This window comes from Pygoscelis adeliae, unplaced genomic scaffold (assembly GCF_000699105.1).
Source record: "Pygoscelis adeliae isolate BGI_AS28 unplaced genomic scaffold, ASM69910v1 Scaffold298, whole genome shotgun sequence".
Classification (NCBI taxonomy): domain Eukaryota; kingdom Metazoa; phylum Chordata; class Aves; order Sphenisciformes; family Spheniscidae; genus Pygoscelis; species Pygoscelis adeliae.
In genome coordinates this window covers 211,152-235,980 of record NW_008825303.1, presented here as the reverse complement: position 1 = coordinate 235,980, position 24,829 = coordinate 211,152, and the positions used below count along the sequence as shown (strand labels likewise).

At 38.8% G+C, this 24,829-nt stretch overlaps 1 protein-coding gene across 4 annotated transcripts in view; it reads left to right on the top strand.

Annotated features, from left to right (window-relative positions):
* OTUD7A (OTU deubiquitinase 7A) overlaps window positions 1-7,156 on the top strand; it is a 78,624-nt gene extending 71,468 nt beyond the window's left edge. For 3 of the 4 annotated variants that reach the window (XM_009330038.1, XM_009330037.1, XM_009330036.1), the window contains exons 10-12: window positions 3,189-3,303; window positions 3,548-3,632; window positions 5,618-7,156. In XM_009330038.1, coding sequence (XP_009328313.1) covers window positions 3,189-3,303; window positions 3,548-3,632; window positions 5,618-7,051 — 1,634 coding nt within the window. In that variant the 3' untranslated portion in view covers window positions 7,052-7,156. The remainder of the gene's footprint in view (window positions 1-3,188; window positions 3,304-3,547; window positions 3,633-5,617) is intronic. The other variant, XM_009330040.1, reaches the window with a different exon arrangement.
* The last annotated feature ends 17,673 nt before the right edge of the window (window positions 7,157-24,829 follow it).

Below are 24,829 nucleotides of genomic sequence, written 5' to 3'. Positions count from 1 at the left end.
CTGATTAAAAACCTATAAATACCTTTGTATTTATGCAGGCTATATTTATGCAGGTGTTTTGTATCTTTCTTTATGGAAAATAAAGACCAGTTCTCAACTGCTCCTAAGACTGCTTCATTGAGCTTAGAGCTTCCCACACTCCTGTGCTTTGTCAGCCAGTCAGCAGTGAAATGGCTGCCCACAATCAGTTTGCAGTAACAAGTGTGAGAGGTGTTACAGTGGTTTTTAACAGCAGTATGTCAGTATCTGTGTCAGCATTTTATTTTACTAGTATTTTCAGAAATAGTTAAAGTGGTGTTCTTTATAGAAGATTAATAATGACACTTGAGGCATGAAGATGAGTGCTGGGAAACACTGTGACTTCACAGCACAGAAGGCAATACACCCAACTGAGGAATGGCATGAAAGTCCTCACTGTGTGTCTTAAAACTGCCATGGATGAAATAGCTGCTGTTACTTTTGATGTATCCCATCTGTTGGCATTAGGACTTGTAGCCTGTTTCAAATAGTGTGGTTTCAGCTCGAGAGCATCCAAACCCAAGTGTAACCAAACTACTGCACCAAGGTTGCAAACTCTCTGATGTGGCTGGGCAACAGGAAGATGCTACAATCTACTGGCTTTGCTTTAGAAATGAATGTGATGGATCCTGCTTGCAGTCCTAACATGAAAATACTTTTCTGTCAGGAACGTGGGGAAATCCTACAAGAAACCCCGGCTGTCAAACAGAATTCCCTGAGAGAGAGGAAATCTCTTACAGTGAAGATAGATTTTTAAAACTCCATTACTTTAGCAGATACGTTTTGCATGAAGATGGTAGTGCTTCGTACCAACCCCAGACTATGCCTTAGAATGAGTATACAGTTCCCATTCAACTCAGAGTTTGAAAAATGATAGTTAACAAATTCTGTGTGAAGATGGAGACAGTACGTGTCATAATGTGTACATTAGTTGAGACAACAGTGACATGCTACAGACAATCAGCTCTAAGCTTTGTTTTGTACTTAGATATTAAGATTTTAATAAAATTGAGTATCACTAAATATTTTTATTAGGTCTATTTTCAGTACCAGTAGCAACAGCTAGCTTTAAAAAGGATTCCTTTAAAATTTGTTTATAAAAATGTTTATTTATTGAACTATGTGAAAACCAGTTACTTTCAAGCTGTCCTTAGAAAAGAAACTCAAATTTACTTTTTGAGATTTACATCCCAAAGAGACTGATTCAACTCTCTGACAGTTCTTTGGTCCAGGCTTCCCAACATCACCTGCCTCAGGATCACATTCCCAGTTCTCTACCAGGCTGTACCTGTAAGGTCAGGTGCTACCAGAAGTGGAAGTGTTGTGTTGTAAACTTATAATGCTGCTCTTTTCTAAGTTGCTTTCTTCCGTTAAATGGTTGATATATTGCATTGTAAGGTCAGTTGTAAATCCAGTCAGTACCTGCTAGTATTTCAGTTAATTGGTAGAATATGTTTTTTCCTTGGGAAACATGATCAGTTATTTGTGTTCTCAGTTATTCCAGCCCCTTTGTTGCAATACTTTCATTGAATGCAGCAGGGTAAGCCCTCATATTACACCAATGAGTCCTAAAAAGTGTATTCAGTTGTCACCTCTGCTGTACATTTCTTCTGTTCTTATGGTTCGGGAGCCCACTTTACAGTGCATTTTGACCTGTAGGGTTAGACTCTCTGCTACTTATTCACATTGAGTTTCTTTAAGGAGCTAAATTCTCTTACAATATTAATTTCTGTCCTTGCATCTTACAGCGGTATCTGCAACTAAAGTTGATTAATCTCCAGCTGTTCTATACTAATATCTGCAGTTCATATGGGGAAAATATTTCAAGAATTACCTACTATAAGCAGTAGGGGGCAACGTTTCCATGAAATTTGTAGAGGTTTGACCTTTTTATTTCCAGGCTGCAAAGTGGAAAATACATCTATACTTCCTGCAGTTGTTGTCAAACTGTCTGAACCAAATACTGATTTCACTGTGTTAATCCAAAATGCAGATTAAATTTCCTGCATTCTGCTAGGTGAGGAACACTATTTAACCAAAAATGCTGTACCTTTGTTTTGACAACATATGTTTTCTGTACTGCAGAAAAGATTATAAACAGCATGTAACTAATAACTGCAATCAGTTTTCAATAATTCAGCGCCGTGATGTTTGGGTGATTTCTCCAGGTTTCTTTGCCCCTTGGCTTTGCTGGAATGAATACCTAGGCAAAGTCCTTAAGGGTTCTAGTATAGAAAATGAAATTCCTTAATTGGTTGTCAGAGGAGCAGCAGTGACCTGCACCATGCTGAGGATCCCACCCAGTCCCTCAACAGCTTTTACTTTTTTTTCTAATGAAATGGAAGCAAATTGCTGGCTTTAGTTAAAGCTGACTGTTTTTCTCTTAGTTTCTTGCTGGTGATGAACGATAGGCACTCTGTAAAATCAGAGTGCAGTCCCTGCATGCTGAGTATAAAGCAGAGTCATTAAGATATGTGTCAGAAGGCAGAGCCCTAGCGGAGAGGGGAAAGGACAGAAGAGCCAAAACAGCCAGACAGTAATGCTGGGATATAACAGCAGCAATGGTCTTTTCACTACACTCAAGACAGGCCTCAGACTGAGCTCTTCACCCATATATATGTTGATCTGTGCTCCTCAACTACGTTAATTCACAGTTTGAGTCCAAAATCGCTGTAACTGCGTTTTGCTTTGTTTCTTAATGCTGTTATCAATATATTTTTGTTTCTTTGACAGTGGAAAACAAAAAGGTACTGAAAAGACAAAATAATTAACAAGTGTGTGCATCTGTATGAGAGTCAGGCAGGAATATTTCAACTTTTTATTGCTTTCTCCTATTCTAATGGCTCTGTCTCCAGGAAATGTTTATTGTGCATTACAAAATGGCAATGTTGTTCTCCCAGAGGTCTCCCCTCCTCCACAGGTGACTATCTTTCACTCCAGGAGCAATCAGTGTATTAACCTCTCCCTCTCCTCTTCTATTGCACAAACATCAAAGTCGGGAAATGGAGCCCCGGTATAAATCATTTGTGGTTCTCTGGATGATGCAATTCTGCAGCACACTCAAATTCTGCCCTTCTTCAATCAGTTATGCTGCTTTTCACAGCTAAATCTTTTTTTTTTTGTCATTTTTGTTCCCCCCCCCCCCCTTTTTTGTTTCTTCCCTACTTCAGCGGTGATCCCCCTGACTGACTCTGAACACAAGTTACTGCCTTTGCACTTTGCGGTCGATCCTGGGAAAGACTGGGAGTGGGGAAAAGATGACAATGATAACACCAGACTGGCCAAGTAAGACCTTTCTGTAACTTCAGTGTTAAGCAGTAAAATGTCTTGAGCCATACCTGACTGAAGTATTGGGAGAACTGCTAACAGAGAGGGCTTTGTTCCTGTTCTCTGGTTACGTGGGAGAAGACGGGTGGGTCTCCAGCTGATGCTCACAATTCAGGCTGCTGTTACATCTCTCCCTGTTAAGAAGTATTGCTTTTTCTTTCAGGCTTTTTGACTGTTTGTTCCCTTCTTTTTTCATCCCTAGTTTGATTCTGTCTCTTGAGGCAAAGCTTAATCTCCTACACAGCTATATGAATGTAACATGGATACGCATACCATCTGAGACACGGGTAAGGTAAAATTCCCCCTCGGTCTAAACAAGATGAGAGGTACGAGGCACGACAGGGTGTTGTGTAGGGTAGGCAGCCTGGACTGGCCAGCTGCCTGGAAACACCTAAGTGTCCTAGCAGCAGGGACAAGTCACTCATGGCTCACTGTCATTGCAGTCGGGCTTATAGATTTTTCTAGCTATTTGTTTCAATAACACAGTTGTCTGTGTATTTTTGCAACTCCTACTCTGTTCTGAAATGTATTTTCTAGCTTAATCTTTCTGTTACTTATTTCAGTAGTCCATGTAGTTCAGAAAAACCTTAAAATAACCTTTTCTCACCATTGTTTTCTCAGAACTTTGGCTTGCTCTCCTAATGCCACTGTTAGGTCACCAATCCCAAGTCCTTTCTCTTTCTGAGAATACATTTGCACCCCTGGACAGCTCCCAGTTTAGAGTGGCTGACAAAAGGCCACAGACTGGCGCTGAACTGGAGCCTGGTTCTTTCAGAAAGCTATTTTAGAACCAGGCCCAGCTGGCACCTAGTCAGCTGCAAATTTCTCTGCAAATTACATTGAATAGATTGAGGGGTTAGTCTGGAGGCAAAAGGTTGCTAGGAGAGGATGGAGGTGATTTAGACAGCCTACACAGATGGGATTTGAAAGGAAGAACAGAACACAAAAGGAGAAAGCATTTAACAAGCTGCAAGAGGGGAAAAATCCATTTTTCTACAGTTTCTACAGCGGTAGCTACCACATCAGAAAAAGGAGAGGCAAAATGGTCCTGTCGTTGTAAGCTGTGAGCCTGAAACTTGTGGGACCTGGGTTACCTCTCCCTGCTTCACACTTGCCACATGAGCATGGTCAGGTCACTTTAGCACTCATTTCCTCCTTTGCCAAGTGGGGATAACAGCTCTGCTCCCGACTGGGTGGTGGGGTGCTCAGGGATTCCCAGGAGAGAGAGGACATTTAAGTACCCAGGGACAAGAAGCAGGCGTGCATTTCTATACTGGAAGTATATACATCTCCAAAGCTTTTGGGTTTTTTCTTCTTTTTCTCTGAATCATTATGGTTAGTTAAATGTTTCATATTTATCTCTAGCAGATTTTAGCTTCATGGTGCCTGAAAGCGAGACTAAGTTTTGCAGGAGTAAATGAATAGGGACACATTTTTAAAGTATCCTAGGATCCTCATTATTGCATTTTCAAGAAAAATGTTTTATCACCTTAATTAAAATATAAATTGGAACTCAGACTTCTGACACCAGTTTTATCTGCGTTGTATTTCCAATAAGAATGAATACACCTCATTGTATTCCTCAGTCCACTTGCTTAAGTTTAATGTTTAATATTTCAGGCAAGCTGTTTCGCTCTGGTGCATCGTACCTTTGATTTTCATGCACCAGAGACCTGAACAATGACGAAATCAATTTAATTAAGTTGGGTTTTGAACATAATGAATTTTGGAATATTGCTATATACAGGTTTGTGTGCTGCGTCCCCCTCAAAGCCTTCAGCAGAACCTCATTTCCCTTCCAACAATATTATCAGTTTCTTTCCAAGCTCTCTGTCTCCCGCCGGCTGAGGGGCAGCCTGTGTTGTAGATGCTTCCTACTGAATGGCTGATCTCTGTATGCTGGCCAGCCACTCAGCTGGACGACACAAGCAGGGAGGTTGTGCTGCAGCCTTCCCCTCGACAGGAGCGCTAACTCGCATCTCTCCATTATTCAGACACTCATTTTCACAGAACCTCTGAATGACTGACCTCTGTTCTACACATGTGCTTGAAATGAGCCAAAAGCTACTGTAGGAACAAGCAAGATACGTAGTCAGAGCAGCCAAATAATCTTGATTTGGTGAAGAAACCAGTCTAAAATGCCAGTGCATAAATGAAAAAGTACATTTTAAATCAATGTTAAAATATATATTGGATTTGGTTGGGTTTTTTTGCATCAAGTCCCTGTATGAAACTGATTCTGCTGTATCTAATTATAATTACTTTTTTATAGCAGGCCCCTTTGGCTCAACCAGAATCCCCTACAGCTTCAGCCGGGGAAGATGTTCAGTCTCTGGCTGACTCAATGGACTCGGACCGAGATTCCATCTGTAGTAATTCCAACGGCAATAATGGCAAAAACAGTAAAGAAAAAGAAAAGGACAAACAGAGGAAAGATAAAGACAAAACCAGGACGGATTCAGTTGCCAATAAAATAGGAAGTCTCAGTAAAACCCTGGGAATTAAACTGAAAAAGAATATGGGTGGTCTTGGAGGCCTGGTGCATGGCAAAATGAGCAGAGCCAATTCAGGGAATGGAAAAAATGGTGACACAGTAGAGAAAGTCAAAGAGAAGAAGTCTAAGTCTCGAAAAGGGAGCAAAGAGGAATCTGGACAGTCTGCGAGCACTTCTCCATCTGAAAAGACCACTCCATCTCCGACTGACAGATCTAGCAACTCACCCATTGAAAAGATGAACACTAAACCCTTCTCTGACAAGCAGCCTGACCCATGGAAGTACAGCACTGACGTGAAACTCAGCCTAAATATTTTGAGAGCTGCCATGCAGGGTGAACGAAAGTTTATTTTTGCTGGCCTTCTTTTGACCAGTCACAGGCATCAGTTCCACGAGGAGATGATAGGCTATTACCTGACCAGTGCACAGGAGCGTTTCAATGCAGAACAGGAACAGAAAAGAAAGGATGCTGAGAAAAAGGCTGCACTGAATGGGTCATCTAGTAGGAAACTGGAGCCAGAAGCATATTCGAAAGAAAAATTAGAAACATCTCCTCAGGATAGGGCATCACCCGTCTTGCCTCAAAGCCATACAACTCAACTGGTTTTAAAATTTAAAGATCGCACTAGTCCCACTCCTGGGTCATTTTCTTCACCTAGTAATGGTGCTAAGAAAAGCGGACCCATTCCAGTATCTGCCCACTATAGCCATACGCCACCTGTTCAAAGGCAAAGTGTCATCCATTTGCATGATGTCAACTCCAAGCCATCGAGCTTCCAAGATGATACCTACAAGCCAGTGGTTGGCACCTTAAAAACCTGTGCCACCTATCCCCAACAGAACAGATCACTGTCTTCTCAAAGCTATAGCCCAGCCCGGATATCCGGTATCCGTACAGTGAACACAGTGGAATCGCTGAGCTATGCCATGCCTACTGAACACAAGTCTCAGACATACACAAATGGATTCAATACTGGCGATATTAGAGACTGCTTAGAATATGCTGATGAGGATGCTCCTCAGACCTGGTTGAACAATGATAAAAATCAAGGCAGAAGCACAGTTTGCCCAATATATTCCATCCAGCAGAACCGCTGTAAGAAGGAGAACTGTTCCTTTTATGGTCGTCCTGAGACTGAAAATTACTGTTCATACTGCTACAAAGAAGAGTTAAAGCGCAGGGAGAGAGAAAGCAAGGGACACAGGCATTGAGGATTCTTCCGTGACTACTTAGTTTTACCATTTTCTTACTTACAAAGTAAACAGTGTTGAATTGCAGTAAAAGGAATCCTTAAAAAAAGAATAAAGGATTGATGAGTAAATAGTGTCTAGCTTTCGCTTTTCGGGGGCAATGAGGAAATGATAGGATTAATTTATCATAAAAAAATATTATTTTCCATTTTGTCAGTGTCTTTTTTACACATACTGGTAAGCTGAAGGGTTGTTTACTCTTTTGTCAGTGCTGTGTATATGTTTGGTCAAAAATTTACTAATGGTGCCTGAATTTACACTGACATCACTCAGGTAGTAGAATGATAGGGGAAAGTCATAATACTGGAGATGCGGTGTTGTAGTAGGGTAGTATCTGCCTTGCAGACATTTGAAATTCTATAGCTATTACAAGAGTATTTTTTCCTCAGTAAAACCTAAATGTTTCATAGCCTTTTTTTTTCAGGAGGGTAGTGATTTTGCATAATGCACGTTTTTAACATGGCAGCATATTGCATTACTACTAATGTTTGTACTCACTTTTGTCTGAAATGGAATGATTCTGGGAAAATGGGAGTGAAAGGTCTGAATTCATGAGGGCTGTAGCTCTTCCTAGTTTTAAGTTCTTACCAGTTATTTCTACATTTCCATAAAAAAGTAGATTTGAGCCACTTTTATTTGTACTGAATTTTTAAACAGATTTTATAAAAAATACACAATGACTTCAAGACTTCGTGTCACAAAAAACCCCCACATAGTATAGTTTTGGGCACCTGAATTTCAGTAGTATTTTCATTGCTGTTAACATTGAGAGAAATGTTAAAATAAAATTATAAAAATTTAATTAGATTTGGAAAATTTGATGACCAGCTAGGAAATTTAGGGTCATTTTGGAGCTGAATGAACTGCTTGTCAAAACAAATGTACTGCATCAATTGATTCCTTTAGCCATTGCATGAACTTAATCATTATTTATTCGTTCCTTTCTCAACATTATCGAGTGATAATTATTGCAAACATAACTACTTCATTGGCTCCGCCTATTTTTGAGTCTTTTCCTAGAGTGAGTTATGTACCCACCAGGCGGTTCCAAGATGGCTATAAAATACCTTCATTATGAATGGCAACTCCTAGCACAGATTTGCACAAGTCTGATATCCAAATATTTACACAAGTATTTGCAATACTTTTGAAAATAAAACTTTGCTCATAGAAACATTTCTGTAAAGCAGGCACCGCAAATACTGTTAAAGCAGACGTATGACATTAGGAAGTTTTCTTGAATATAGTACTTGCCGTTTTTGCACCCCTCTACCATCAACTGGCATAATGTAGTAAGAATAGATCTTTTAGTATTGTTACACTTGTAAGCAACAGCTCATTTACTGTCTACCTACTTTTTTTTTTAAAAAAAGATCTCATTTTCCACAAATAGGTGAAGTACTCCCTTCAAGACTGCTTGCTCTGCCGCTTAAAGGTGCAGAACATGAGTTCTGCCTTACTCGTTATGGAATAGCACTTTCCTGGCCTGTGCAGGAAAGATTCTTTGCCAAAGAGTCTTTGTTTCTGATTCTTTTCTGCTGTACCCCAATTTTTACTCTTGGCATGGGTGGCATAATTTCACTGGTGTACAGTTAATCCTAGTTAGCCTTGAAACCAAGCCTAAAGTAGTCTGTGAAATAAGATACACAAACACGCTGACGTGTCCTGGCTTTCAGGAAAAGCACATAAGCTTTTGCTAATGTCCCACTGAAATTTGTGGAACAGAGCACATACTTAAGGTTGACCATATCTTTAGGTTTTCTGCTGAATGGGAGGTTTAAAGAATAGTCTCAAAATAAGTCCATTAGCCAATCCTAGAACGTCATGGTCTTTGCCATATTAGCTGTTCCATGAATCCAGACCTGTACTTCATATTTTTTGCCATACACTGAGCATACACTGAATGTTACTGCATTTGCATTCCTTCATAAAAGGGAAATATTGGTATGTGTAACGAGAGGTTAAAACTCCATGTGACTTCTGTCCTTAAGGTAAGCACATTCTAAAACCTATGTCTCCGGTTGCGTACACTGGTAAGCAGTGTCCTTTTTTGGTTAACTCTTGTGATTACGTGTAAGTTCTCATTGCCAAAGAGATCTGTGATTGCAGATCATGCTAAAACAAGCCAGATCATGTTAAAACAAATCAAATATCATACTTGATTGTATTTGTTGCTGAGAGTGAGAAAACTGACAGGATAAAACTTCACGAAAAAAAGAAATATTTAAGAACTCTTAGAGCACTAGAGTAGCAGTAGCATTTCATATTCTGAGAATTGCTTGTGTAAAGTTGTGCTTAAGAAATAACTACATTAGCAGCAAACTACACCAGCCCGTGTATTTAAGTCAGTTGTATCCTTTCTGAATAAGGAAAAAAGTAACAGCACATATGTAAAAATAAGCAATTACCATGAGAATTTGCTGTTTCCCATTTTTCAGAGGAGTTGTTTCTATAGTATGTTTTTAAGATCTCCTACTCACAAAAGAAAGAGGTTTACAGCTCGTCAATACTTAGATAACTTCCTCTGTTCTAAATTATTGACTAGATTGTACCTGTATGTTAGATTATTTTGAAAAATTAATTGGTCTTCTGAATAATAATAGGCTTGTCTGTATGTCTGTATAGGATACCAAACTTCAGTGTTCGCTATCATCCTCAAGTCACTCAGATATTTCCATAAATATTTACCACTACTGGATTGCGCATTTTAAAATATCTGTTACATGAAATACTGACAGAACACTTTTTAGTTGTGCCTGTTTCCTCAGAATCCTTTTCTTGGTATATCTTTCAATAATTTGCTTAATATTGCTGTTTTCTTTTAGAACTCTTCAAATATCCCACTATTCTCTTGTCCCTTAACATTTGATATTGAAAAGAAGTTGCAGGCCTACAACGCAATTTGCCAGTTAAAATCGACCCATCTTTTCCTAGTAGTTGTCCTTTTTTCTGGATAAGTAATACTGTGATTTTTTTTTTCTTTTTTTTATTTCTGAGCTACTTGTGGCAGTTGTCTAAAGGGGATACCATAGTTGGTATTAAACAGTCCAAACATGCAGAAACAGTGCCTCCTCCTGAAGAAGTGATTGTCCCATTAAAAGAAGAGTCTAGCTATAAAAGGAAATTTTCTACCGATTTTTTTCAGAGAGAATTCCCAACTGCTCATGAGTTGCATTCACCAGCCCTGAAAGAAATTGTGTCATTCCTTAGCTAGGTGTGAGAGGGAATAATCTTCAAATGTATTTTTCTGTTGCACTAAATGGCTAACCTTTGACTGCACTTTGGGTTTCTTTTTCCTTACGTTGAAAGCCTACGTAGCCCACAGACCAGCAAGTCCTTTTCTGTGCCTGATCTGCCCTTTCTATACCTTCCAGAGCTTGTTAGAGTTACGGCTTAGTCCCAGCTGTACAGAAATCAGTTTTGGTTTTGGAGGACCCTATTCACTTCTTCTGCTAGCTCAAGTGGCTGCAATACACATGCATATTTTTGCATTTGTATGTGTTTTTTTCTCCTCTCTCCTTGATAGCGATTCAACAGTTATCACTGTTGTCCGGCTTTCAAAAGTACAGACTAAATCCTGAGTAGGCTACACCTTCCCAGAATAGATCCAAAATCACCAGGAGATATTTATGTTGGAGGAAGCTGGAATTTTTTTAATGTGTGAATGTGCAATTTTTCTAATTTAAAAGAGGCTTAAACCTATTATGCAATTTTTTTACTTTGTTCATAAACTCTGATACAAAGGTCTGTTCGTAACAGAGGACGCCTGTAATACATGATGGGTTTCAGTCACACTTTATATTAAAGTTCCATTTAAAATGCTTTATAAAGAGTTAATAAACTGTTGCTAGACTTTACAAGTATTTTTTCAGATGTGGGTATCAGTTGTAGCATATGGCTAACAAGCAGCTCATTCAGAAGAAGGTGGTGTAGATTATCAAAAGCAACTTCAGATATTTTGGATTTTAAAACAATCGATTAACCTTTTGTTATTATGGTTCATTAAGCTTTATAAATGCAATGGAACTATAGTGTGTGACCCAGCTTGCTTTAGCAATTAGTTCCTTCTTCCTAAGTCAAAGATAACATTAAGGGGATCAGTGAAAGAAAGGTGCTGTACTTGGAAAGTTTCGTGTTGCTTATTTCTTAAGAAGTCTAAATAGGCCAAGTGAAGTCTTCAGAGTTGTCTTTTCTCAAATTGCAAAACTCATGATGTGAGCAGTATTACTTGATACAGAAAGCATTGAGGAGAGATGGATTTGCGCACCATTTGACTGCAGATCAAAGCAGTCTGCTGAGGCAATATCAGTCCTTGTACATATAGGCATATTCAGGGTAATCTACTTCTCGTGTGATGAATGTGTAGATATCAAAAAATGCACAGCACAGATCTGACAAAATACTGCCCTCTAACTCTGATTCTGCAAACAGTTACACTGGTGCTCAACTTCACCAATATGAATAGTCTCCCTGACATCAAGGAGACTGCTTATTTTCAGAAACTTAACATAACCGTTAAGGAAAAGCATAAATGTTTGTGGGATCAAGGCCTGAGCCTTTAGCCCAGTGTGTGTTCCCCTCAGGCTGCCTGACGTTACTCTTCCAATGAGAGAATCAATGAGAATTTTGCCTGAGGAGTAGAGGGAAGCCTTAGGCCTCTTTGGGTTAAATCCGCTGTCCTCTGAAATCTGTGGACAGAATCCCGTTAGTAGTGGGGGCCTTAAATCAGGTGCTTCATGGACACACAAAATACTTGCAAGCTGGACATGAAAGTAAAGTATGAGCTAGCAAGGGATTAAGGTCTTCATAACACTGGGAATGTTTTGCACAGGTAAAAACCCATATGTTAATAGAAACCACAATAATCTCAAATAAACATAGGTCCAGAGAAGCAAAATAACTGATGCTGATCGTAGATGGCTTTTCAGCTTAGTGTATTTTAAGTCTCTGTCAGTGTATTTGAAGAGTATTTGTTTTAAGGTATGGCAGCTTACGCAGAGGATCACCAAACAGTATATAGCATAGAATTTAAATTATTTCAGTAACAGACACTAGTATCTATTTTAATTTGCACATTAATTTCCAGTGTATATGACTAAAATACTATATTGTTAAAAATGAGAGGAAAACAACACAAAGGTGTTTGTAAGTATGTTCTGTTTGTAGACTTAAGGCTGTATTATGTTGGAATTTTACAAGCCAAGTTTAAATTGTAATATAGAAATTATTTTTGTATTATTTTCAAAATATGCTACAGAGCAATATTTTGCGCCTTTATTATAAACAGGGTCATCGTTTTAGTAGGTTACCTTCAGAAATGCTGGTAGAAATTAACCATGAAAAGAAAGCTTTGTAAATGTACTTGTTGTTTCTAACTGCTCTGTCTGTTGTGCACATCTATATCTAATGTGAGTTGAATATACAAATTTTTTTTAATTGAAAAGCTTTAAATTTTTCTTTATATATTTTGGTACAACACTATCCCTCTCTATTTAATTCCACTCTTCCTTCCAGTCCCTACCAATAGCCACTTTTATAAGCAGCTTCTGAATAAACATTCATCTGGAAAGTTTTCTTACCAAATGAAACATTTCTGCGCAGATATTGATTGACTTGGGACATTCATAATGCACCCTGAATCCATTGGGATAGGATGACTTTGCTTTTTTTAAAAACAGAATCAGAGATTTATTATTCCTTCAAAATGAAAATCAAGAATTAATAACCAGTGCAATCATTTAGCATCTGTGGGAAGAAGATCACTCTAGATCATAGAAATGTCATCCTCTAATTGGCAGATATATTGTGTCTTTATATATATCAAATATGCGTTAGCTTCTTGCAGATTAAAGTGTTCAGATTTTATTTCTTCATAGTTCTGCGTACTGTACATATCAATTATTGATGAACTGTGCAAAAAAGACTTTGCAAACTAATGCACATGTTAAGTTAGGAGTCAGTGTAGTTTTAAAAATCCCACAACTTTTGTGGTTTAGTTTGTTGGGGCTTGTTTGTTTGTTTGTTTGTTTGTTTAAGAACTACTATTAAGGTATGTACTGCAGCCAAAATTTTCAAATCTGAATGCCTAACTTTCAGATTCTGCATCTAGGTTTCTCCTAATAAATAGACTGGTTTTAAGCTGTACTGAGCTTCGATTTCTGTGGGAGCAAAAGCTCTTTCTTGGTTTCAGAAAATCAAGCGAGCATTACTCCAACACATATTCAGGGCTTTTCCTTATTAGTCTACACTTCTTTACAGTCAATGGAATTTACATTTTCTCTTTAGCGATTTTCCATGTGTGAACAAATAATTGGGCTTATTCATAAAGTGATTGCTTGAATATGGAGAGACTTGCCTTGTACCAAAACACCATATAATTGTCCATTTAACTGTTGCATTCTTAATGGAGCTAGTGTATTCCACTGATTTGGGGGGGGATATAGACCTTTTTTTCTTGGATATCATGATCACTGTTTTGTTTGTTTGTTTTTCCTCTCAAGTGAATATGCTGTTCTGATTGCTATTTTATCTCCCATTACCTGAATGCATGTACTGTACCAAGCGAATTGAAATGGCTGATGCACATTTGCACTGTGGAACACACAATATGGGTAAAAGCCACCATGTTCCAAACAGCCTTAAAATTATGGCTCTCTGGGGACTGAGAGTCACTTAGCTGGATGCAGCCTCTGTCCCACTTCCTCATTTAACCATGACTGTAAAACACTCTAGCCTGCTGTCTACGTAACTGTATGCACCTTCATCTGAATAATCTGTAATCTTAAAAGAAATTTTTCTTTTGAAAAATTGTAATTCTTTGATAAGTGTCAGTGTGTCAGGAAACCGTAGTCAAAAGAGGAGATAGGGATAAAAGTAGAGAGGTAATGGTAGCTAACAGAGTAACCATGGCACCAAAATACTAAGGAGAGGGAAGTGAGGAAAAATTTCTTTACTGAAAGAGTGGTTAAGCATTGGAACAGGCTGCCCAGGGAAGTGGTTGAGTCACCATCCCTGGAGGTATTTAAAAGACGGGTAGATGAGGCGCTTAGGGACATGGTTTAGTGGGCATGGTGGTGTTGGGTTGACGGTTGGACTCGATGATCTTAGAGGTCTTTTCCAACCTTAATGATTCTATGAAAGCAAGTTCTACTCTAATGGCAGAATTGTCTGAGATGGCAAAAATATGATCCAGTGTTAGAACTAAACAGTGCTTAACTCCTGTGTGAGAGTTGTGTATTTCATTTTCATTTTGCCCCTTTCAAATGCTGTTTTTAAAAAAAAAGGGGGGGGGGGGAGTTTAAATAATAAGCTTGTATGATAGTGACCCTGTTCTTCCTTTGTTCACATGCAAAATCAATATAAACATGAAAATGGAATTACACTGGAGTTGCACTTTCCCTCTCAGGCAAGCTGAGAGGTAAAAGCCACCTTTTTAGGTAAATCCCATGTAACTGCTTTGCTACAGAATAAAATTAGAACCCCTTGGCTCAGAAACTTTGCCTGATGAAGGCTGACAGTATGTCGGGAGCCTGAGAGCCATGGCCAACCTAGCCAAAACAGAGCAAGTCTGGTCATTCTTGCCTTTAAAACAGATATAGTTCATTCTGGCCCATGGTGTCTGAACAGTATCTTTGCAGTAAAGATGAAGTGGAACACTGTCTTGTTGTCATTTGCCTCCAGGTTTAAGTAACACAAAGCCTCTTCCCCATACTTTTAGTTAAAATGTGCAGGAGATGTAGCAGCAAAACATGGCATCTCAGACTCAGAGAATGCCCTACGTCTCCTTTTAATGGGCTTGCAATCAGGTATGAATTGAAACACAGCCATGTGGGCGTGGTAGAAGTGCTCTCATCTCTAAACTTTGCAAATCGTGTGCACTTATGCTTTAATACTAACAGAAATTAAACAACGATTTTATTGTTTATTTGCTCAAAATTCTGAGTACTGTAAATACAGTCTTTGTATAATGCACATCATTAGTGTACAGTACAAAAAATGCTTTTCCCTTGGAGCCACTCAGAGAGCTTTGCATGCACGTGATACCAGTCTCTCTTCATTCACCATAAGCCAAGGAGAACAAACAGGATTTAAGCCTAGATTAAATAATGAATGGAATAAGCCACATAGACCTAAGCAGCTAGGAGTTCCCAACCATAGCATTCCAGGCCAGCTTTGACAGTTTTGTATAAAACTCTATCCCAATGATCTGGATTAGGTTTGTGCTCTTTCCTGGGGAGGAGCAATTACTTCTGTGTCTTTTCCAAGCCCATTGCTCTTACCCTGTTAACACCTTGTTGCATTTGTAATGTGCCAGTCTTATCATGATTCAGCTATGAAACAGTTTTTCAAATCTGCATAGAGCTCTTGTTTTCTTATTGGAATCCATCTAGAGCTTTATTTTGCATTCAATTTTAAGACGTAAAATACTGTTATAATCTTTTCATAATGCCTTGAAGTTGACTGTTGTGTGGCTGAAAGACTTTGTTCTCCTTGGAAGGCCTTGTTCTTCCTGATTGATTCTTGTGACTAACATTTTTGTATGGAGAAAGTTGAATGAAACATTGAAAATATCAATGCTGTTTACATGTATTTCTGCCATTCAGTATACTTAATCTTTTTTGTTACACAATTCTGTGTTGTTAAAACCCAGTGCCTCTCAGATACGGGCAAATCTTGAAGGACAGTCTGAATTATTATACGCAAAAGGTATATGTAGGTAATTCATCGTAACTTTACTGTTACTATTGTATAATATGCCCTCCTCAAATTGTTTGTACATCTTTTTCGCTATTGCTAACATTTTTTCTTTCATCTTCTACTTCCTTAGACTTCCAAATTCTAAAGCTCTTTGTCCTTAAAGCCTGTGGTAGATTTTCCGATAAAGAAGATTTGGGTTTCTCGGTTCAGTTTGCATATAGAGTGGCTTGTCTCCCCAAACGAGAAATAAAATAACACAGATGTCACACCCTTAGTTTCTAGAAGTTCATTTACTCATTAACTGAGGGTCTCTGTTCAATTCTAACCAAAGCTAATTATATAAAGTTTAAAAAATCAGGACAGGTAATGTGACTCTTTCTAATAACCTAGAAAACTCAGCATTTTTAAAACTGTAGAAATGTACAATAAATGTATTTGTACTTGAAGTCCATATTTCAAAGAAAGATAGTAGTTGGCTCTCACCAGGGCTTAAGTAAATGTTAATACGGAATAAAGCAAGTCTCACTGATTTTTGTTGGCTAAGAATTCAACTTCTCGGTAGTCATACCATCCTTCTCATTTTTCAGAGTCTGAGTTTGAGTTTCGTGTTGTCTTCTATAAATTTATACTATTTTAGCAAAGATTGACTTAGGATTTAAATAAACAATATAATAGATATATCAGAAATTTATTTAAAGCTGAAGTGACTTTTCAGGTTTCTCTGTTTGACCATTTTCATGCAAAACTTTTATCCCGTATGAAAGGAGTGAATTTATCTTTTCCTATTCCTTTCTCTATTCACAATTTAAAGATGTGATTGGTTGCAGTCACTGTCGTCTGCAAACAAAACAGCTGATCATTTTTAAGCTGACTGCCATATCATGTTTAAATCCATTGTTCAAAAGAAACAGGAGCATTAATTAACGTTAAAGAATAATGAATATTTTTTGTTGTGAAAAGTGTGAGTTCTTGAGAACCTTTTCTACATGCAGTTTTCATTCAAATTCAATTTAAATGTCATTTTTAATCTGATCCATACTTTGACAAAGATGATGTGTAAGAGCTGTTTTTAGCGGTTGGATTGTTACTTTGTAAAGTATTAAAGCACTAAACCAATTTTTGCAATAGGTAGTAAAACTTGCTTTTGTTTTGAAAAACTTCCAGTTATAACTGTCGCACTTTTTATAGCAGAACTGTATTTAATTTCTTTCTTTTATGAAAGATTACTCAAGTAACTGATAGCTCTGTAATCTGTGTGAATTGGCTTCTCCATTATTTGAAACTGAGAGAAGCTATAATGCCTATTCAATAAAATTAACTTATTTCTAAAGTATCCGTTTGCTTGAATTCTTGTTTGTGGTTTTTGCGTACTCAGTGTTATGCTGGGGAAACACTGAAGCCTAGAAAAGAAACAAGGGGCAAGGGGTATGCTACAAACCAGGGAGGGGGGTGGGGGGGTGTTAATTGGCTCATCACAAGCTTTCGTGTGCTGCCATAAAGTTCACTCAGTTTGATTTCAAGATTAATGTGCATAAATTGGATAACTCTGACAATCTGAGGCAAAAGCCAGAAGTCAGGCACTGCTAGGCCTGTTCAGCTTTTGTTTTTACAGAGTATTTTTGGTTCCTAGGCTCCAAAGGCACAAGGCCCCTCCGTGCAAGAGGGGGCAGTGCTGCCATGCCACTGTACTGTTGTAGTACAGGCTGGGCTGTGATTGTCACTGTTAACTGTCCTCAGGAAATCTATGCCTGTGTAATCAGGCAGCAGACAAGATATCTGTCAAACAACTATTTTTAAACTACGGTGTTTCTTTAGAGAAATCCCAAGTGCTGAAGAAGTCGTACTAACATGTGTTAAGTTGTTCCAACAGTTAATTAGCCATTTTTAAAAAAACTTCTGTTTCTAACCTGAATTTGCCTAACTCCAGTTTCTACCTTTGGATCTCGTTTCACTCCTGTCTGATTGAGGAGTTGTCTGTTAAGGGATGGGGCCATCCCGTAACCTTCTCTGTGTCAGGCCAAGCAGATCGTGCTTTCCAAGGCTGTTCAAAAGGCATATTTCCTGTTCCTGGAATGTAATATTTCTCATGCCTGTGCTTCAAGTCTCCTCCAGCCTTTTAACATCTCCGTTGATCTGTAGACACCTGAATTAGAGCAACATCTTTTTGTGAAATACATTCCAACAAGAATTAATTCAGGCAGACTCTGCTGCAGACTGTATTAGACAGCCTCTCTTCTGAATTAGTCTTTGATTCTATATAAGAATTGATAGCGTCTACATTTCAGTACAAGTTTATTTCCTAACTGAAATTATTGTATATTTATTCACAAAGATGTCTTTACGAGGAACTCTCATTCAGCTGCTTTTTGACCTAGTATTTTTCAGAGTCCTTGCTTCCTGAGCTAGAGTCCTCCATCTGGTGAGTATAGCCAAGTTGTTGGGTTTTTTTCCTAAATGTCTGAGTTAATTTTGATTGTATCAAACACACTTGGCTTATTTGTATCCAGTTTACTGAGCAATCCAGATTACTCTGTATTAGCATCCAATCATTTAATCTCCTAATATTTATAATTCTTTTAAACACTTTCCCCTGGTGATTGATAAAACTATTAGTTAGTGTAGGGCTGGCCCTCTCTTGAGACAGTGGATTGGTGATCAGTTAAACTTCTAATCTTTTCAAGTAATCTAAAAAGGTTTGAAAGGGCTTATTTTTTATAACATAATACTGACATTTTTTATTTTACCCTTCTTTCATTCTTGATTCAAGTTCCATATTAACCATTTTATTATCGTGCCTGTGTTCAGTGCCCGTTTACCTTCAATAGTTGCTGTTTGACACAATCTTGAATTTGAATTGGGGATAAAGCACATAGTAAAATGGTTTGGGAGGGGAGATAAAAGATCTCTGAACATGTCTACTTGTTCTGCAGATCTCAAAGGATTCCATCTACTAATACGCCAACCTGCCATTAGGATTTCCTTTCTTCCTGGTGCAAACATACCGTACCTAAAGACAGAAGAGAAGCTAAGGGTCAGCATATTTAACTTGGTAGCGGTTACGGACTTGCTCAAATCTGTGCATTTGCTGAAGAGTTTTCTTAACTGGTATGACTAGTTTCTAGGAATATGGTTCTTAAACATAAGGACACTGTAATATTAAACTTATCTGCCTGGCTGATTGATACTGGAATTATTTTACCTTTATTGCAGTGGTATATGAAATAATTCTTGTGTACTCTTTTTGTATTGATTAAAAGGCCACAATCATGCAATTTGTTCAATATGATCAGATTCCTGAATCCTTCTAGAACTTTATCAACTCCAAGAGGGCTTCAGGAAAACGCAGGGCAAACTTGCTTGCAGAACTGGAATTTACACTCAAGAAACACTTTGAGACTTCCCTGGGGGAAGGACACTAAAGCAACATACGGCTTTACTTGTTGAAATCTAGCATTGGCTGGCCTCCCTGATTGGCATCCGAACATTTAGATTCCCTCAGCTTGTTTTGGAGATTTGTTTCCTTTCCGCTGTGTGCTTAGAACTATCATGGATGAGCGTTCAGTCAATCCAGGAGTTGGAAAACAGCATTTTAATTTATGCTGCTTGTCGCTAATCTCTCTCATAAAAAGTTTTAAGGAGGAAAACCAGTGTTAGTAAATAATGACTTCCTTTGGGTCACCCTGTCAAATGGCTCTGTTTGGGGTGAACCTCCTTCTCTGATGGCTTGCTCACCGCACTAACCTGCACTGCAGTCGCCCCTGGACAACTGTTACCGGTTAACCATCTATTGATCTCCCGCTGTGGGGATGCAGGAAGTAGTGTTGGTATCACATACCACTGCACAGAAAACTGGTGATAGATGCTTATTTTTGGTAGCATATCGTGAAAATTTGATTTCTTAATGAAAAGAGAGGAAATAGCCCACATCTGCAGAGTGCTGATAAACAGGAATTCTCCCCAGCCTGTCAGCTTTGTCGTAAGTGCTTCCAATTTTCTTCTGTGTCATTTTTTTTCCTCACTAAACTAACTAGCGTTTATAGTTGATTTCCGGTAACTTCAAATCCTATCAAAAAAGTTACATAATTTACTCCTAATGTTGTCATCTTTGCTACAGGAAAACTATTTTTAATTTTCATTTGTTTGATTTCTTCACAGATGGCTCAGTTAAACTCCATCTGTGACTAGAAAATATTTCTAAAGAGCAGCGTTTTTTGCATCCCCCATGTGAGTCAGATTTCTAAACTATTTATAAGATCTAATCTGAATAGATTCTAAACCATTTATAAGATCAATAAATTTCAAGAAAGATTACTGACTGGGTAAACTTTACCCCTAGAACTAGAGTGCAGCTCTGTAGCCAGAACTGTTAAAAAGCATATCATATATGGGTTATCTGACTGGATTTTAATACTTGAAATAGTTCAGTAAGTAACTAGCTTGAAAACAAAAAGGTTTTACAGAACTAACCAATATGTAAGTGCAGACTTGATTTTACTTTATAGAGTTGTGTTCTACTTCCTGTGGTCTCCTTAAATAAATCTATGTATCCCTCTGAGTTGTCACCACATTTGAAAGACTCGCTCTACTTATAACACAATTGCAATGTTTTTCTTCATGTAACCACATTTGCAAGAAAAAAAGTGCATTTTAAAGAACAAATTGAGTACCTTTCCCCAAAACTCCACCTAACTTGGATGCCTTGCTGAAATAAAGGTGTTAATATTTTTAACTCAGAGGAAGCAAAATGAAAGTAGTTCAAGCAACCCAACATAGCTATAAAACTCAGATCAAAAGCAAGTACCAGTCACGTGGGAAAAAATTAGTTTCTCCTCCCTGTTGTAGGGGCTGATTCTCCCTTATCTAATTTCAGTGTACATCAGAAATGGTGACAATGGAATTGCACCATTGAAAAACATCTGCATCACAGTCACCACATGGGAAGAACGAGTCACAGATCAGGGACATACTGTAAATGGAGAGTGCATTTCAGGTGTTGCCCCTCAGGGTCAATAATCTAAAAACAAAAAAAAGTCCAGAGGTAGGCAGACTGGAGAACTCAGAGAAGCATAAGGATCCTAAAACAGAAGTAGAAACTGTGGCTGACATGCCAGCTGTGCGTCTCCTAGGAGGGTCGATGAAGACTTTAAGGAGAAAGCAGACTTTACGGGGCTACACTGGGAGCTGATAATAATGGTTTACAATACTGTTAAACGGCCAATCTAAACTCACAAAATGCTGTGAATCTAAGACAAAAATGAACAAAAATATGATTATTATTACTGTGACTATAGCATTTGCCCAAATGTCTAGCTACGTGCAGCATAAGAACTAAGAGAAATCTGATTGATGACGCAAAGGCCAAGGCAGTTACCTGAGCTCCTGGGGCTGGAGAGATTCCTAAAGGATTCCTGGCCTCCCTCCGTTGTGCCCCATTTTACACTTGCAAGATGAAAATACTGTCTTTCTATACAGAAAAATGTTAAGTCACTCTGTTCGCTCAAGAAGGTCACAGAATCATCTGAATAGAAAAGCCATGTGTCTCAGTGCTGTGCAGAATTATACTGAATTCACTTTCTTCATTCTACAGCAAATGATCTTCAGGACACCCACAAAGGTTGAAAACTGTTGGAGTGACTGGAATGAAAGCAAAGCAGACCCAAGCATCCATACCTCTTACGCAAGATTCAACAGCATGTAAGTTGTGGTATACTCAAGTTTTTTTGAAATGTAAAATACCACACATTAGACTTCATCTGCCAATTATAATAGAAAACCCTGATCGTTGAATTGAAGTGAGTAGGAAGGAGGTGGAGCAAATGGCAGTGGCTAGTGTAGGACCCAGTTATTAATACATTTTAATTAGTAAGTATGTGAGTATATTTACCATAGGCAGACCAGAGAAAGCTGCCTACCTAAGGCCCTGCCTATGTAAGATGGGTAGAAGCAGCAAGTAAGTTCTTTGGCACAGTTACAGAGAGAACAAGCGTCCAGTCTGGCCCCATGAAATCTGTTGTTAAACCTCACAGATGATCCTTACTTCCACAAGTCAGTGTCCATGCTGTTTGAGATTGCATTAGATCAAACCTCATCCCTCCTGAGGCAGATGCTGCTGTCAGCTCGGTATCTGTCATCTGCTCTGTCCCGGGTGGCTCTTCAGTTGTGTGAGCTGCCCCAAAAGGTCACCAGGTACTCCTGCCCCATAGTGAATGCTGACAGCACAGGAAGATAGAACTTCACAACTGCCATCCTATATGCACTTCTGTTGCTTATATGTGTCCCCAGCACAGTAGTTTTGGCATACTGATAAACGTAATACAGAAGAGTCCCGTTAGATTTGAAGTCCAATTTCCAGCCTAGACCATCGGGAGGAGTTTCGATTTCTCTGCTCTAGAACTGAACTTGGTTTGAGGATATGTACAAAACACTGGAATTAGTAAGTGATGGGAATGTAACTGCAGGGGAAAATTCCTCTATCTCTTTTTGCAGTGCTTATGGGTAACGTTCTCCAAATGACATAATTTAGGTGAACAGAGAAGAATCATGAGTTTAATTTGGTATCAGAGTCAGCTGTAAAATCTGTTACTGACTTCTTGTCTTCTGCAGAGTATTCCAGGAAAACATAAAACTGGCAAGTGTACCATCTAGGGGATTTTAAATGTTGGCAGGTTTGTGTAAAGAATGTTGCTTTACTTCTTTAAAGAAAGTTTTTTAACTTAAGAAATTACAAAGAAGAAAGGAGGTTGTTTCTGGACACAAACTCAAATTATGTATGTGTGACTACATAAAATAACCAACTACTCCCTGACTTTTTCAACAAAGTTTAAACAGCTCCATAGCCCTTTCTTTTCAGAAAGCTGACACATCACTTTTGTTGATAATTTTCCAGAATTTCTGGGTTTTACCTGGGATTTAATGTAGTAACCAACACTTCGCAGAAGGCTGGTTAATATGTTACCAAGCATGTTATAAATTTGCCATCAGAACTAAAGAATTCATAGGGTTGAGAGAGTGGGACACGTCCATAAAGGAAGGCAGCTCTAATGCAGGGCTGTGCTTATAGGCAGACAACGCTAGTTCTGCTCCAGCATCCAGATCTTTTATCCAGAGCAGAAACTGGCTAAGGAGGAAAGCGCCCATCCTGTGTTCATGTTGGCTCCATGCATGTGTCTCTGTGAGGTACCCACAGATGTCGATGGCAGTGGCTGTTGTTAGGTACTTGTCACCTTAGAGTTGGATGAACTCACTGAGCTCATTTCCCACGTGGCAATTAAATCTATTGCTGTCTGATGGCCTTTGAGGTATTTGCTGTGCCTCTGGCTTAGATTTGGACAGTCAAGAGGGGGCTATGTATCTTTATTACTGATAAAACCTGTACCGCAGCCAATCTGCTTTGCCTTTGGCTTCTGCTGTTCATACAAGGACTCTTGTTTTTTGCAGAAATTATCAGAGAAGCCAGGAGCTCATTAGCTGTAGCTCACGAATCTGGGCTTCTAAGATTTGTGGACAATACCGCTGTAACATTTTCTTGTCAAAGTAATTGAAAGCAAATACGAAATATAAATGCTTCAGCATCACTTTTACTGTATAGTGCTTCATATCATTAAAATGTGGCTAGCACCAAGTAGTTCAAATGCTCATTACCCTGTCACACCTGCAAACCTTTTTAAAATTAGAAATACTATTCATTAGAAAAGACACTCTGTAGCATGTCCTTATTCTTCCAATTGTTCTATCATTCATGGGAGATGACATTTACCTCCCTGAGCTTAGAAACAAACAGATCCTCATCCAGCAGGTTTGCAAAGAGGTTCTGTGTAATTAGAGACACAGGGGCAAGTGTTTATCAGGCATGAAAGGTATGATTAGGTAATTGTGCTGAATAATTCCCAGGGATTTTTCCTAGCAACAACCCTTCCCAGACCGCAGTCATGCTTACAGGAAATGGCAGTTCTAAGTTGAGAAGATAATTTTTGTGTGATACTCCCCAAAGCAAAGAGGCAGCTCTTTTTAGAGGTGCCTAAAAGGGAGGTACTGCTTTAGGTATTGACTGCTGCCCCCTGACATGTTCCACTTCTGTTAGATATTTCACACAAATGTTCCCTGTGGTGTCAGGAATTTACAAGCTGGGCTCGGTCTAAGATGAGGTGTCCCCTACAGTATAAAAATTTGTGTGTGTAATGGTGAATGTGGATTGTGGTTGGATAGTAGGGAGCCAGAATGGTTTTCCTTGGAGGAGGGTGAAGATGCCGTTCACATCTGTGTTGATTGCAAGGTGCTGTGCAGAAGATGCTGAGCAGGCAAGCAAGGAGGCCCTGCTCCGAAGCAGTTGCTGTCCAGAGTGAGATGGGATGTGAACACGCAAAGAGAAGATCACTAAGGAAAGGCTTTTTTCTTCTACACGCAATGGTAACATTAACACTGATAGAAGACTGTGTCACAAGGCAGAGGGATGTGAATCTAAACCATTGCTATCAGTAAAATAATAGCTGAATTTTGAAAGCATTGCACACATTGTTCTGTCATGTTTCAGCTCCCGTATCCAAGAGGGTGGGTTTTTTTTCCGAGAACCTCCCATCTTAGTTCATAGAACAGATTTTCTAGCCTTATAATAGCCCTGAACTTCAGGCAGATTATTTTAAGGACCTGGTGAGGGTGCTACTTAACTTGGCTGTGATTTTTCTCTTACTGTATAACTTCATGCACAGAACTGGGCAGAGCCTGTGCCAGTTGCTCTTGAGGTCCCAGCCAGCCGCTCCCAAAGCCAGATCACAACATGCAGAGAAGCTGGGAGCCTCAGCACAGCTGAGAGCTATACAAAAACATAGCCAGAGTACAGCTGCGTTTTAAAGATGGACATTCAGCTCTGCCTTCACTCCTATTTAATAACAGTTAAGTGGTGAAGCGCCGTCTTCTTGAAATGCTTCCCCTCTCTTAGCAAACACCATGTAACATACAATTTTTACAGTGACTTGTAGCATATTTTTACTCCTGAAATATAACCCTCCCTTTTTAGTCCTCCTTAATCATAGTGATTTTGTGGAG